This window comes from Caretta caretta, chromosome 1 (genome assembly GCF_965140235.1).
Source record: "Caretta caretta isolate rCarCar2 chromosome 1, rCarCar1.hap1, whole genome shotgun sequence".
Lineage (NCBI taxonomy): Eukaryota > Metazoa > Chordata > Testudines > Cheloniidae > Caretta > Caretta caretta.
Window position 1 is genome coordinate 112,411,327 of NC_134206.1, and position 16,427 is coordinate 112,427,753.

The 16,427-nt window shown below is 48.5% G+C and overlaps 1 protein-coding gene and 1 long non-coding RNA gene across 5 annotated transcripts in view; one reads left to right on the forward strand and one right to left on the reverse strand.

Moving 5' to 3' along the window:
- The window catches only part of GAS6 (growth arrest specific 6), an 82,532-nt gene that overhangs the window by 1,573 nt on the left and 64,532 nt on the right, over positions 1–16,427 (reverse strand). For 2 of the 4 annotated variants that reach the window (XR_007357458.2, XM_048856084.2), the window contains exons 14-15: positions 15,675–15,903; positions 1,853–2,004 (exon numbers count right to left, since the gene is read on the reverse strand). Coding sequence is in view for 3 of the 4 variants with exons in the window: in XM_048856084.2 (XP_048712041.2) it covers positions 1,853–2,004; positions 15,675–15,903 (381 nt within the window). In the remaining variant the exon portion in view is untranslated. Of the gene's footprint in view, positions 1–1,436; positions 2,005–15,674; positions 15,904–16,427 lie in introns of those variants that run through there. The other 2 variants (XM_048856097.2, XM_048856107.2) reach the window with 1 other exon arrangement.
- LOC142072604 (uncharacterized) lies at positions 7,957–10,184 on the forward strand. The gene is made up of 2 exons (XR_012669131.1): positions 7,957–8,604; positions 9,849–10,184. It is a non-coding gene; the product is annotated as an uncharacterized LOC142072604 (long non-coding RNA).

Consider the following 16,427-nt stretch of genomic DNA (forward strand, 5'->3'; position numbering starts at 1 on the left):
AGAGAACCAGTCAGTCTTGATGTTGCATTATCTAGTGGCTATATACAGTACAGTTGCCATAGCCCTCTTCCAAACACATTTAGCAGTAAGGATTTTTTTCCCCATGGGATACTTTATCTGGTTGCCCATCCTTTTCTGGGGAAAGTTCTATCTGGATACTTGGACTACAACTGTGGGCAAAGTTGGAGGTTATTAGGTTAATCTGTTGACTCTCTCTCTAGCTTTGACCAGGTAAAACACTGTATATAAGTGCTACAGAATATCTATAAAAATATTAGTAAACTTGGATCTGTGCCATACTGACCCTTGCAAGCCCCAGAAGTCATTTTTCTGACTCTATTTGTAAAATAATTTGTCAACTAATGAATCTAGAGTTTATTAAAAAAAATTCCTTGAACAAAAAGAAAATCTCATATCAAAATACTGGCATACCCAGTGTTATTTGCACTATGCATGAAATTCTAGCTGTACTCCAAGATATCCTTATCCATAAAATGTTTGAATTCTAACCATAACAAGATATTAATCACTCTCAATTTGTTACTCTAATTTGATGCAAAATATGGGCCAAGTGCTGCATGCTTTCAAGTGTCTCTGGAGAAATTCCAATCATCCTAAAATCCCCTGGATGACATCATCTCAAGAGATGCTCAGCACCTTGCAGGAGCTGTCCCCATGCTAGTAACCTCTCTGGAGACTAGCAATAGCTGAAAGTGAGTAGGCAAAACGGACACTAAAATTTGCACAGAGCCAGTGTGCAGCAGTGAGAAAGATAGTCTGATCTGCCTAAAACCGTGTTGGCAAAGCCTACCGTGTCTATCCTGAAGAGCCCTTACTGGTAAGCATGGAAATTCACACACTTTGTTCTGTTGGCACTCAACACTCTGGTGAATAAGCCCATACACATTCTCAGCCACACCGCTATTCAGCCTGGGTAGTTCACACTTAATCACAAAGCCTCAGTGCTCCTATAGGCTCATGGTAAGTGAGCCAGCCTAAAAATTAAGTAGCAAAAGTTACATCACTGCGTGATATTCCCTGTTCTTGATATATCTTTCATCACTTGCTTCACTGATTACTGACATAAGACACTTTGGCTTCTACCTGAGCTAGGCTTTCCTTTTAATTGTTTCCTGCTGACCCAATTTTTCCTCTCACTTTCAAGTTCTCCATTGATGTAGAGCTTTTTCTAAAGGTTGTGACTGAGCCTGTTATCTCTGGAGAGAGCATGTTACAAAACAAATCCTAAAAACCACACCCACACATCTCCCCCGCCACCTAAAAATGAGCTTGCTCGCTAGTCTAGAGCCCACTTACAGTTTTTCAGAGGCCAATGAACACACTAGTCACTGAAATATTAATAAAATGTCATCGGCTCTGCAAATCATCCACAGTCTGAAATCATAGCCCCAAGAGACAATCTCAGTGCAGTTAAGAAGTTTTATGTAAATATTTTATTTTCATATTTTGTAAATCAGAAAGCAATGCTTGGTAATAAAAGTAATACAGCAATATTATTTTTCTTCCAGTTCACACTGACATATTACCAGGTTTTCTGCATTACAGCTATCCATCAGTCTTTTTACAGTCTTAACATTCACTTTAGGTATCATCTTCAGTTTTGGATGATTAATCTTAGTCTTCTGAACTATTTACAAATATATTACAAACTCTAAACCTCAAAGCAAAGAAATGTTTCAATAATCAATTTGACTCGTGAGGATCAGTAGCGCCTACATAACTTCAGTGTTGGAGAGAAACTATACACATAGTGCGGGAAGTCTGAATAATTTATGTCTTAAAAAAAGCATGGAAAGTTTTTTAATATAAAACTTTTACATCGCAGTGGTACCTATTGACCAGTCTCAGTTGGAGGACAAGAATGTGATGTGATGTCACTGTGCTTGTAAAAAGCCTCATCTAAGTCCAGTGCCTTATTATTCATCTTCACAGTCATGCAGCCATGGTAGAATGCAGTGACTGGAGTGGAAGTGACAGGAACATCTGTGTAAAAGCAGAAGAACATTTCTTTAACTTCCTTAAATTTCAATAAACACCATCCCTACCAAGTTTAGATGACTGGTACTTGGATTAATTCTAATACATTCCCATTTCCTCTCCCCCATTCTGTACCCTTCCTTTCCACCCTCACGGTAAGCAGAATGCAAGAACACTTTGTTTCATATTAAGGGCCTTTTTCTGAAGGGACCTCACATAAGCTTCCATTTCTACACACACAAAAAGAGGTCACAGGCCAGATCCCCAGCTGGTGTAAATCAGCGTAGGTCCACTGACTTCAATAGAGGTATGCCAGTTTACATCAGCTGAGGGTCTGGTCCCACATTTTGAACATTAGACCCTCATTGCTTTTCCATTTCAACTTAGACTCAGACTTTAAGGCCAGAAGAGATCATTGTGATCATTTAGTCTGACCCCCTGCATACCACAGGCCACAAAGCCTCACCCACCCACTCCTGTACCAGACCCACAGCCCCTGCCCTAACAACAGGTGCAGATTTTGCATCTGTTATTCTGGCAGCAGTGGCACTGGAATGGGGGGACTAGGACCCTTCCACTTTTCGCCATGGGTCCCCCGCCAGGCCAGCAGCTGTAGCCCAGGCAGCAGGGGATGCCGCACCACAGACCTTCTACCTGCCCAGGGTAGGAGGCCTGAGAACAGCCCCCAGCCCAGGTCCCCATCCCTGGGCCCACCACCCAGGGCAGGTGGAAGTTCCACAGTGCCTCTCAGCTGCCTAGCTGCGCATCTTTTAGCATGGCTGGGCTGCGGCTCTGAGGCCCCGTCCCCCGGCCGGAGCAGGTCGGCGTAAGAGCCACGCGGGCAGCTGTGGGGATCTGCGAACCTGCCAGCTGTCCTGGGTGGGGGGTGCAGGGCAAGGACACGGGCTGAGGGCTGCTCTGCTCCCCCCCCTTCCTCCCTCCCAGCAGCTGGTGGGTCCATGGCTCCCGGCCCGCCACTGCTTCTGGCTCGGCCGGGTGTGTGGCCACATGGGGGGTTGGCGCTTTGGCTCCCACTTTTGGGAAGGCTCTGCCAGGGCTGTCTGGCAGGGCCTGGTGGCAGACACACCAACTCAAAGGGGCACCAGACCCTGCCAGAACAGATGCAAAACCTGCAGACATATCTCCACAGCTACGACCCTCCCACCAATAACACACCTTTCAAGATCCATGGATCATACTAATGCCTATCACAACATGCGGTGTACCTCATCCAGTGCACTAAATGCCCCAACAACAACTATGTGGGTGAAACCAGATAATCACGATGAATTCACACAGGACAATGATAAAGACAGAAACACCCTATCACCTGGCAATGTTGCCAAGTCTCATGATTTTTGTCATGAATCGCATGGTAATTTTTGTTTTTCTTGAAGTTCCAGTTCCTGGAGTCAAGTGGATATGTGATGATTTCATCCTTCATTCTGCAGGTTTTGCATCTGTTTTTAAAAAGGATTTTAACAGGCTAAAAGTCCCTTCACTGATGCAGTGGGGCTAAGGCAGGCTCCTTATCTGCCCTGGCTCCGCGTGGCTCCCGGAAGTGGCCGGCATGTCCAGCTCCTAGGCACAGGGTGGCCAGGGGGTGTCCCCGCCCTGCCCCTGCCCCGAGCACCAACACCATGGCCAATGGGAGCTGTGGGGGTGGTGCCTGCAGGCAGAGGCAGCATGCAGAGCTGCCTGACCTCCCCTGAGCCTAGGAACTGCGGAGACATGCCGCTGCTTCCGGGAGCCACCTGAGGTAAGCAAGGCCCAGCCAGAGCCCACACCCCCTCTTACACCCCAACCCCCAGCCCTGAGCCCCCTCCTGCACCCAAACTCCCTCCCATACCCCAACCCTCTGCCCCAGCCTGAGCCCCCTCTTGCACCCAAACTCCCTCCCAGAGCCCACACTCCAAACCCCCTCCTGCATCCCAACTCCCTGCTCCAGGCACAGTCTGGAGGCCCCTCCCACACTCCAAACCACTCAGCCCCAATCCCCTGCCCCAGCCCAATGAAAGTGAGTGAGGGTGGGGGAGAGAGAGCAACAGAGGGAAGGGGGATGGAGCCTCAGAGAAGGGGCAGGACAGGAGTGGGGCCTAGGGAAGGGGCGAGGCAGGGAGCAAGGCAAGGGTGTTTGGGTTTGTGTGATTAGACAGTTGGCAACCATAGCTGAGGAATGTCAAAGCAGCACAGCAGTCTTCCCCCCCTCCTCCCCGCAGCTGCAGTCTGCCCGCAGCTCTGTTCCTAGTGCAGGGCAGAACAGGAGCATTCCATGTTAATGATTTGCTCTTTGTTCCCCAAACAGAGCAGCAAGCTCAGTTGCCAGATACTTCCCAGAACTTTGAAAAGGGAGGGGTGCATGCCTACAGGGCAGCAGAGATCAAAATAGTGAGCAGAGAGGTCACAGTGGGCATTGTGGGATTCTAGTGGAAGCCAGTTATGTCAACAAAACAAACAGCAGTGTCTACACCAATGCTCTGTCACTTTAACTTTGCCGCCAAAAGCTTTATGCCTTTTGTTGAAGTGGTTTTGTTTTGTCGGCAAAACAGCAGTTTTGCAGCCAAAAGTAGCTTTGTAACGTGTACACCTCCCCTGTTTTGCCAGCAAAACTTTGTAGTGTAGACAAGGCCTAACTCTGCTAGACACTAAAAATCATGGACTGAATAGAGACACTGGATTAATAGCTTATTACAACAAACTGTAACCCACTAACCACCTCTTTTGATCTTATGATTGTAGAGGTGTTAACAGGCAACTGTACCTTGAATGGTCCCTTAAAATGTGCTGTCTAGTTATGCTAAACAATCTGTTCCACCCTGCACTGAGCTGTGATGCTGGAAGTACCTTTCCCAGACCGGAAGAAGATCTCTGCAGGGCTCAAAAGCTTGTCTCTCTCACCAACAGAAAAGTTGGTCCAATAAAAAAATATTATCTCACCCACCTTGTCTCTTTAATGTCCTGGGACAGACAGGGCTATAACTATACTGCATATTTCAGAGTAGCAGCCGTGTTAGTCTGTATTCACAAAAAAAAAAGGAGTACTTGTGGCACCTTAGAGACTAACCAATTTATTTGAGCATAAGCTTTCGTGAGCTACAGCTCACTTCATCGGATGCATCCAATGAAGTGAGCTGTAGCTCACGAAAGCTTATGCTCAAATAAATTGGTTAGTCTCTAAGGTGCCACAAGTACTCCTTTTCTTTTTACACTGCATATAAAGAAGTTAATAACATTCTCTGGAAAGGAGCTGAAGACAATAATGCTTCCTAAATTAACATGATTATCACACCCTAAGAGAGCTTTAATGGGCACACAGAAAACCTTTTATTCAATGCTCACTAGTGGCCACATAAATACTGAAACCGGAAAAAAGACAGAAATTTAGTACATGCCAATAGATTAGAAGAAAATTTTGATATTATTACTACTACTAATTTCTATAATTCTATCACCTAGCCTCCTTAAGCACGGAGATTAAAAGGCAATAAAACCGTTAAATGAAAGCTTACTGAGATAAGTGTCCTCTTTCATGCCCTAAAGGCCACTAGCTAATCAAGTTGGTTGTGTAACAAAGTGATGAATTGCTCAAGAATGATTTAATCTCACAATGGCATGGGAATCTGGGTAAACCCCTCATCTCCACATCAAAGCAAGGATTAGATCTACAAGATTCTCCTATGACATTAACACTACTTCCCTGGAGACTACACAAAATCCAAACATGTTCTGCTTGGAGACACACAGGGCCAAATTCAAGGTTCGTGTATACAGGCATAACTCTACTGAATTTGGCAGCTTTAAATTTGGTCCACAGACTTTTGGGCTTCAGAGCAGATAGAGAAGCATGTGGTGCCCACCTGTTAGTCATGAAATGGGTTTACTTTTACATATCTTGTTTAGTTCTTTAAACAATGCCCCAAGCCCTAGCTACAGGGTATTTTCTACAGTGACCAGCTAAATTAGCATAGTTTAACCAACTTTACTTCATGCTTTTCCCCATTTGCCATATTTAAAACAACAGGCTTCTTAAGCTGGGGGATAAATCACCATTGGGGTGTGTCGTAGGAAACTAAACTAAACTCTAACCTCAGGAGAAACTGATTGAATACCTGATCTAGGGTAACAAAGGTAAGGGGGAAAGGGACGATGGGCGGTGTAGGCACGGGATGAGCTGAGTGACATGAAGGATGCTAGGACTTCTAAGATGGTATATAAAAATGAATTAATTTCATTGCATTAGTATTATATATGCAGCTCATTAGTAAAGAATTTCTAGTACTTCCACAATAGATCTTTTATAAATTGTGATGGATGAAGCTCAGAAAAGACCATTACCTGTTCTGTACCTGGTGTTCTTCAAGATGTGTTGCTCATGTCCATCCCACATTAGGTGTGTGCGCTTGCCACATGCACCAGTGCCGGAAGTTTTCCCCTCAGTAGTATCCGTAGGGGAGCAGCTCTGGTGCCATCTGGAGTGGCGCTTGCATGGTGCGGTATAAGGAGCACTGCCGGCTCCCCCAACCCTCAGTTCCTTCTTGCCAGAAACTCCGACAGTGGGGCAGGTTGTGGAATGGACATGAGCAACACATCTCGAAGAACACCAGTTACAGTACAGGTAATTGTCTTTTCTTCTTCAAGTGCTTGCTCATGTCCATTCCACATTAGATGGCTCCCAGCAGTTCCCATGGAGGCAGGTAGGAGTTCACGGCTGTGCAGACTGTAACACAACTCTGCCGAACCCAGCATCATCTCTGGCCTGCTGAGTGATGGCGTACAGAGACGTGAACATGTGGACCGAGGACTACGTCGCGGCTCTACAGATGTCCCGGATTGGGGCGCATGCCAGGAAGGCCGCTGAAGACATCTGCACTCTAGTTGAATGGGCCCTGATGATTGGCAATGGTGGGACCTTGCTAGCTCTTTATGCAAGAGGTGATCCAGGTCTTTATGCAAGAGGTGATCTAGTTGGAAATCCTCTGTGAATAAACCGGAAGGCCCTTGATCCTATCCGCCGTAGCAATGAAGAGCTGGATCAATTTACCGAAAGGCTTGGTACGCTCCAAGTAAAAAGCCAAGGTCCTCCAGATGTCCAGTGCATGCAGACACCTCTCCTCAGAAGTCTTGTGCGGCTTGGGACAGAACACTAGCAGAAATACATCCAGACTCATGTGGAAGGAAGATACCACCTTCAGCAAGAAGGCTGGGAGGGCCGCAGCTGGACCTTGTCCTTATAAAAGACTGTGTAAGGTGGTTCCGAGGTCAAGGCCTTAATCTCTGAGACTCGTCTCGCTGACATCACTGCCACCAGGAAACTGACCTTCCAGGACAAGTAGGAAAGGGAGCAGGAGTCCAGTGGCTCGAAAGGTGCGCTGGTGAGCCTGGAGAAGACCAGGTTAAGGTCCTACTGCAGGACAGGGCCCATACCTGTGGGTAAAGCCTCTCGAGGCCCCTCAGGAACCTGACAGTCATGTCGTGAGGAAAGACCATCTGACCTTGGATCGGCTGGTGGATCGCAGAGATGACTGCAAGGTGCATTCTGATGGAAGAATGCACCAGACCCTGATTCCTGAGCTGCAGTAAGTAGTCCAAGATGGAATGCACTGAAGAACGTGAAGTAGAAATGCTGTGCTCTGACAGCCAGCTTGGCCTCATCCACTTGGCCAGGTAAATTAGTCTCGTGGATGGCTTCCTACTTCCCAGGAGGACCTGCTGGACCTCCTCCGAGCAGGTACGCTCCTCCAGGTTCAACCACGGAGCATCCACGCCAAGAGGTGTAGAGACTCAAGGTTGGGGTGTAGGAGCCAACCGTGATCCTGTGACAGCAGGTCCGGATGGTAGGGAAGGGGCCAGGGAAGGGCAACCGCCTTGTTCATGAGCACACCGAACCAGTGCTGGCAAGGCCACACAGGGGCGATCATGATAACCTGTGCTTTGTCCCTCTTGATCTTTACTAGGACCTGGCTGAGCAGAGGGATCGGAGGGAACTCGTACATCAGACCCTCGGCCCATGACAGGAGGAAGGCATCGGAGAGGGAGCCCTTGCTCAGGCCCTGCCAGGAGCAAAACCAATGGCACTTTCTGTTTCGCCTGGTGGCAAACAGATCTACTTGGGGAGTTCCCCACCTCTGGAAGATCATGCAGGCCACCTCCAGGTGGAGTGACCACTCGTGGTGAGAGAAGTCCCTGCTGAGGTGATCTGCTGGGGCATTCCTGATACCGTGGAGGTAACAAACTTCCAGATGAATGCCGTGGAAGATGCAGAAGTCCCAGAGATGGAGAACCTCTTGGCAGAGAGCCAATAAGCACACTCCTCCTTGCCTGTTGATGCAAAACATCGAGGCCGTATTGTCTGTCAGGATTCTCACCACTTTGCCAGACAGGTGTGTCAGGAAGACCTCGCAGGCCAACCAGACCACTCTGAGCTCCTTGACATTTATGTGTAACGTTGTCTCCTCCAGGGTCCACATCTTCTGGGTCTGGAGATGTCCAAGGTATGCCTCCAAACTGAGGTCCGAAGCCTCTGACACTAGCTCGACGGATGGAGCGGAACTGTCGAACGGGACTCCTTCCAGGACCTTCTTGTGATAGTCCAACCATTGCAGCAAGGTAAGACCCACCAGAGGAATGGTTATGATCTTTTCCAGGAGGTCCCTGGATTGGGAATAGGTTGAAGCCAGCCATTGCTGCAGGGAGCGCATACGGAGCCTGGGATGGCGGACTACGTATGTGCAAGCTGCCATGTGGCCTAACAGGTGCAGGCACACCCTGGCCGCTGTCAGGGGAAATACAGACACTTCTGCAATGAGGTCCGTCAGGGCCTGAAACCTGTCTAACAGCAAGAACGCTATTGCCTGGGTCGAGTCGAGCACGGCTCCGATGAATTCTATCCTTTGAACTTACATGGACTTTTTGTGGTTGACTAGCAGTCCCAAGGAGTGGCACGTGGCTTGTAGTACAGTGACACAGCATTGGACCTGAGCCTTGGAGTTGCCTTTGACCAGCCAGTCGTCGAGGTACTGGTAAATCTGGTTACCCCAATGCTTGAGGTAGGCCACGACTACCACCATGCACTTGGTAAACACCCTTGGTGCTGTAGCCAGGCCAAAGAGAAGGACTGCGAACTGGTAGTGGGCTGAACCAACTGTAAAATGGAGAAAGCATCTGTGTCCTGGGCAGATTGCTATGTGAAAGTGCGTCTTTCAGGTCAAGGGTCACATATCAGTTTCCTGGATCCAGGGAGGGGATAATGGAGGCCAGGGAGACCATGTGAAACTTTAGCTTCTTTAGGTATCTGTTGAGATCTTGCAGGTCCAGGATGGGACGCAGATCACCCTTGGCCTTTGGGATCAGAAAATACGGGGAATAGAAACCCTTGTTCCGGTAAGGAGGCCCAGCTGTAAGAGCCCCTGAACTTCCTGCTCGAGAAGACTCTCGTGAGAAGGGTCCCTGAAGAGAGATGGGGAGTGGAAGTGGGGGGGGGGGGTGGAAATAAATTGGAGGGTGCCAGGAGGAAAAAGGAAAGTTGGTTGCAAAAAACTGGGAAAAAATCGGATCCAGGAAACAGACTGTAGGCTGCCCTCAGGTGTACCCTCAAAACGACTTTTTAGCTACTTGCTTGGAGTGGGTCAAGCCCAACTGGGCAGAGGGTGGGGGCTGGTGGCTCGTGAGCAGCCTGTAGCCCTTGGGCTTTTTTGCAGCAGGTCCTGCCGGGATTGGCTCCCTGGCCCCTGGGGAAGTTGCAGTTTGAACCACTTACATGCTGGGCCTGGAACATAGAGCCCCAGGTTTTTTAAGGTGGTTTGGGGGTTCTTCAGCCCATGTAATTTGTTGTCCGTCTGCTCCACATACAGAGCCTGGCCATTGAAAGGGAGGTCCTGAATCAACTTCTGAGCCTCGGCGGACAACCCAGAGAGGAGCAGCCAGGATGCTTGTCGCATGGAGATGGCGGACGCTATGGTGTGGGCAGCGGAGTCTGCCGTGTCAGATGCCACTTGAAGGGCTGCCCTGGAAGTGACCGTGCCCTCGTCAAGGATCGCCTATAATTTTTTATGGGAACTTTCCGGGAGGGCATTCTTGAACTTGGCTGCGGTCTGCCACATATTAAAGTCGTAGGGGCCAAGGAGGACCCAGTGGTTGGCCACCTTCAACTATAAGCTAGACGAGGAATAAATTTTCCATCCGAACAAGTCCAGTCTCCTGGTGTCTTTATTTTTGGGGGTAGTTCTGGGTTGCCCCTGGCATTCCCTGTGGTTAAGTGCCTCGACCACCAGGGAATTTGGAGAAGGATAGGAGTAAAAGTATTCGTGCCCCTTAGTTGGGACAAAGTACTTACGCCCTGCCCACTTGGAAATGGGGGGAAGAGAGGAGTGGGTTTGCCACAAAGCACTGGATATCTTCAATACCCCTTTGTGAAGGGGAAAGGCCACCCTAGCAGGGGCTGTCGGGTAGGCGATGTTGAACAGGGAGCCCGCTTGCTCCTCCAACTCCTCTGCCTGCAGGCCAAGGTTGGACATGACCCTCTTCAACAGATCCTGGTCCATTTTAGCATCATCCTGGGGAACCGGGTAAGGGGGCTCCATGATAGCCATGGCCGGTGATGACGAGGAGGCCATTACCGCGGGTTCCATGGCACCCATTGGTGGTCCAGCTGGCTGTTCCCCTTGGTCCACATGGACTTGCGGGGTCTTATCCCCTGAGGCCTCAAGTACTAGAGGGAGTTGGGTCATCGAGGCCACAGGCCTGTTCGAGGCTCCTGACACCGAGCAGGCAGTCTGGGAGGGCTGGGTGAACCCCCACAGGTTCCAGGAGTACCACAGGGCCGGCTTCGGTACTGATGATGCAGGAGGCCCTGAGGATCTGGGAGGCTGCCCTGCCGATGTGGAGCCTTACTCCGCACCGGAGCCATACCTAGAGTGATTGCTACCTGGTGACCTGGATCCACTGGAGCAGCGACTCTGTGCCTGGCGATAATCGTGGTCGCGTCTAGAGGAGGACCGGTCTAAGCGGGACGTGTGCCTTCATGGGGACCTCGGTGACCAGAGGAGGACCGGTCTAAGCGGGACGTGTGCCTTCATGGGGACCTCGGTGACCAGCGGCGCTCAGTGGATCTGCAACGGGAGACTGGCAATCCACACCTCGCGTTTCGAGAATGCTACCTAAATGAGGAGCAGGACTTGGAGGTATCGCGGTCCAGGTGCCAGGGGGATCTCCCCGAATACGGTGACACCCATCTCGGGGATCTTTGGTGGGGCCTGTGGCTCCGGTCCTCCGATTGTTCCTGGAATCTGTAACGGTGTTCTGGTGATGCACAGGGCCGGTCCTGACATTCCTGCCGGGGAGTGCATGCCTCTGTGGGTCTGCACCAGGTAACTGGCAATGCCCACCTCAAATCCTCAAATGCCCACCTCAAATCCTGCTGCTGGTGTCCACAGTCCGGTAACTGTAGAAGACTCCGATGCATCTGCCTCCCTAACTCCAAGGCATGACGGCTTCAAGCGGGTGAACGGTGGCACTATGGGGAGAGGTAATGATAGGGCGAGGGCAGACAGAAAAGTCCCAAGGCGGGCTTACCCTGAGATCTGGACACCGCCAGGGCTGGTTGAGCAGCGCCGGGAGCATCAGGACCTCCAGCGCAGCCTGGAGCACATGAGGCATCGACAGCACCTGAAGCTGATGAAGGCCTGCCTCTGCGTCCGGGCTTCCAGGCAAGGAACAGGGTGGGCTGCATCGCTCGACATGAGCTGAGGCCCGACTTCCTGATGGGGCAGATGAGCCACCCTGCACGGGTCTTAGCTCACCCCCAGCCCTGTCCTTCCCCTTGCGGGGAGTAGGAGACCATCCCCTACTGGCCTCCTTAGACTTCTTGGCTGGGGCCGCGGACAGGGATCAGTGCCAGCTCATCGATGGCGGGGCACTACGCACCGATGCTGCGGCGCTGGGAACCTAGTCAGACCTTTGTTCCGGGGCTGGAGTGAGTGCCAACTCCATCAGGAGCGCTTTGAGTCTGATCTCACATTCTTTTAGTCCTAGGTTTAAAGGACCTGCAGATTCGACACTTCTCACTTATGTACCCTTCACCAAGGCACCTGAGACAGCTACTATGTGGCTCGCTCACAGGCATGGGCCATTTGCAGCGATGGCAGGGCTTAAAGCCTGGGGATAGGCGCATGCCCCATCCCCCGACTAAGTAAAACTAACTACTGGTAAGGGCTAACTAACTTTATAAAAACTCTAGTTCATACAAAAGAAGCCTAAGCAACGCTTGTAAGAGCGGCGAACGTTCCATGCACCGTCACTGGCAGCAAGAAGAAACTGAATGTGGGGGGAGTCGGCAGCGCCCCTTACACTACACCATGCAGGCGCCAATCCAGAGGGCACCAGAGCCGCTCCCCTATGGATACTGCTGAGGGAAAAACTTCCGGCACCGGTGCATGTAGCGAGCATGCACGCACACACACACGTGCACACACACACCCTTAATGTGGAATGGACAGCACTCAAAAAACAAAAGTTGGTTATGAATCCAAAGATTCAGTCTCTTCACATAAACTGTTTAGTCTCTACACTGATGAAAAGTTTAAGAAAATTTGTTTGTGCAAAATTTGAAGTAATCAGGGATTCAGCAGAATTTAATATACCATAGAAAACAATTTTATTGAAGTATGGTGATCATCAATAAATTGTTGCCTTTTTCCCTTGCAATCCAATAATGCTTCTTCCATATCTGCATCATGGTCTTTACTTAATATGGGGGATACTGCTAATATGGAGGCCAAATAATATTTTTTCATTTGCCTTAAAAAACATACAAAGAGTGACTGCTGTTTTGGGGTTTTCCCATTTCTGGCTGAAATAAAGAAACAGGAGGACAGGGAAAAAAATGAAAACAACCCAGCGTCAGCCCCAACTAACAAATGATGAAAAAAATTCAGTTCAGTGAAACTTCCGGTTGAACATTTGGTTCAGTTTATTTAGTCCAGGTTAGTTAACCCATCCCTAATGTTTAAATGTTTATAATCTTCTCATTTGTTAAACTGTTTTAACCCAAATGTTAAGGCTCCACCTCTGGACTCAATCAAAGAAACAAGCAACTTGCTGAGCAGATCAGATCACATCACAGAAGGAAGAAGGCAGCTAACCTAGCTGTAATTCTTGTAGATTTAGAGTGCAACTGGATTTACTTTACAAGAGCCAATGCTGGAAGTTGAAGCTAGACAAATTCAGACTGGCAATAAAGCATACATTTTTTTAACAGAGAGAGTAATTCACCATTGGGACAATTTACCAAGGGTTGTGGTGGATTCTCCATCACTGACCATTTTTAAATCAATATTGGATTTTTTTTAAAAAAAATTATTTTGGGGAAGTTCTATGGCCTGTGTTACACAGGAGGTCAGACTAGAGGTTAACAATGGTTCCTTCTGGCCTTGGAATTTATGAAAAACAAATGGTTGCCACAGCTCAGATTTTAAAAGATCTACAAAATGTATCCTTTGCCATAATGACCTACTGTTACACTAGACAAAATAAGCATTTAATCCTCCTGCTTCAGGGCATACAGGGATTAATAGATGACTCAGGAAGAAGTTTCCAGCTGATACAGCCTTTAACAATTTGAAAAATAGCTGTCACACCACTTAATTATAAATAGAAAGTGTTCTTGATGCAGTGGGGCAAGATATGCAGCTGCAGCGACACAGATGTTCAGAGATATTTCTGTTAGTGGGATTTATGCAGTGTAAATAGTGTTTCCCTGCAAGCAAGGAAACAAATTCCACTTCTCATGACCAAGGATGAGCTTCCATGGATTAAAGCTCTTTCTGCACTGCAAGCTAATGCTCAGACAGTCCATGGAAGAGAGACCAATTAAAGATGCCATGTACACAGATCAAGAGAAGAGCCCTATTATTGATGTTAGGGATAATATATGCATGTTAGAGCTAATCAGAAATTTTCAAATGCTGATTTTTCGATGAAAATGTTCATAAAAACGTTGACTGGGGAAAAAAAAACACCTAACATTCCCCTGCTTCGCGCCCTGTGTTCAGCCAGCTCGATACAGCTAGTCAACATGTTCCAAATTTCAAGGAAAAAAATGGGAAATGTTGGGTGGGAAATGACAAAATGTTCATGATTTTTTTTCGTCCATTTTTTTTTTAAAATCAGCTCTAGGATATGTACCTACTCCAGTTAGAGACTAATGAAAATGTACCTTATACTGCACTGAAAGGCCAGCCTAAAAATAAATTACTCTAGAGCGCTATAGCAGAGAAAACTACCTCCATTCTAAGTGTGTGACAGACACTTCCTAATTTTCAGGAGAAAATCCTGCCCTCTGCTGCACTAGTGGTGAAAGAGAGCATTGGCTACCTCCTACTAGCGCAACAGCTGGGCAAAATTGCAGTACATTATGGCACTCCACTAAGTGCTATATTGAGGGACTGGCTACTGCACCTGCCAACACACCAGAGTCCCAGGAGGGTGTGGTCTCCCATCTTCTGGCATGCCTAGGAGCCAGGCCTGCTAGTATAAATACTGTTATGCAGCATGAGCTATGGGGAAGCTCACATTACTCCTTCTAGGAACAGCAGTAAAGAAGCACCCTGCTATGTTACACCTCAGCTGCCCTGTACTATCCTGCCCTATGCTGGCTTAACTGCTGCGGCACCTACCACAAGGCCAGCACTGCTCCAGCCTCTCTTCCCCATATTACATGGATTAGACAAGCAAGACCAGGACTTTGTCTTGCTGTGAGTACTGCAGATAGTAACTACTATTATGCAGAGAGACATGCTTTTCATATGCTTCCTCATTTGCATTTCTCAGCAATAGGGAGTAGTAAACCAGTTCAGCTAGAATGAGAAACAACCCCGAACAGCCAAATCTTTGATTCAAATCGAAGGTCAATCTGTCAGGTTCCAGGCAGAGAACAGAAGTGACTCCAGCAGAGGCTCTATTTTTGCTGCAAAAGCCAGAGGTTGTGGCAGCCTCTGTGCTGTGCCCCCTGGGTGTCCCTGACTGGAAATGTCATGAGCTCTTACACATAGTGCTCTCTGGATGGCAACATCAGCAGAGAAGCTACAGAACCACAGCAATGAGCCCCTAAGACTTCCAACAGAGGTGAGGTGAATGGGTCACCCACTCAACAGAGGGCTAGGGGTACCAAGAGCCTGCATAGAGCCTGAAGTCAGTCTGCTAGGCTGGGGAGACAATGGGAGTGAGAACCTCAAAAGGTCGGACTACACCTTCAAGTGTTTTGGTCCTTATCGGATACTGATCTCAGACTTGTACATGGGTTGAATGTGATGCTAATTCAGGGCTCCACACATCTGAGGTAATAACCTCCACAGATTATGCCAGACGGATAGTGACCCTCCTCATAGCTCTTCTTTGACCAGGTAACCCCATTTGCTGACCAAAAAGAAACCCAACCAAGATTCCTATTCTTGCTTCCGCCTCTCCGAAAAGGCTGATATAGTCATTCAACAAAAACAAGTTAAAGGGTATCAATGCTAAATGCCCTCCTTGCACCCACCCATGCACAACAAAACTCACTTGGGCAGAAATAGAGCGTTTGACACCAGGGTCTAACGAACACATTTGATCCCTTTTCCAGTCACCAGTACCATTATTTGTTGTTAGAACCTGCATTCTGCTTTGCAGAATTTGATAATCACCTGGCAGTCCTCCCACGTATGTCTTCACAGATGACTGCAGGTAGCCCTCCAAGAGAAATAGACTGTCCTGTAGCTGGGAATGGCTTAATTCAGTCTGTCCTGCAGTCCCATCCACGGTGAGTGATAACTGCCCCTTGCTGATGAAGATGTCCACGGAGTGTTCCTGATCATCACAAACGTTTATTGCCAATCTGGACACAACCGTGTTCTCCGTGGCCAAGATAATGAACTGAAAAGCAAAAAAGTGCAATAAGTGAAGGCACAGACACAAACTGAAACTTACACATTTCCCATTTCATAATGCTCGTAACTGCAGCTGTTTAGAAGGCTTTTTGAGAGCCAGCAAAGAACGGATGATATTATTACTGAAAGTCAGGTTCTGAGCTCACTTACACTAGATTTATACCCTGCGTAACTCCATTGTCTGGGTCTGATTCTCATTTACACTAACAGCACACCTGAAGAACTCTGTGCAGATGAAAAGCCTGTCTCTCTCACCAACAAAAGTTGGTCCAACAAAAGATATTACCCCCCCCCCCACCTTGTCTCTCTAATATCCTGGGACCAACACAGCAACAACAGCACTGTAAACACCACCACTCTGGCAGTTCAAAGGAGCCTTAAGGATAGATGACTGGTGCCTCCCCATACTGGGGGTGGAGGGGGACGCCAGCTAAAGGGGAGGACACGTAACCTCCCCAGGTGACTCCTCCCCACCCTGCCCCCAGTCCGGGGCCCCTGCGCTCTCCCTGT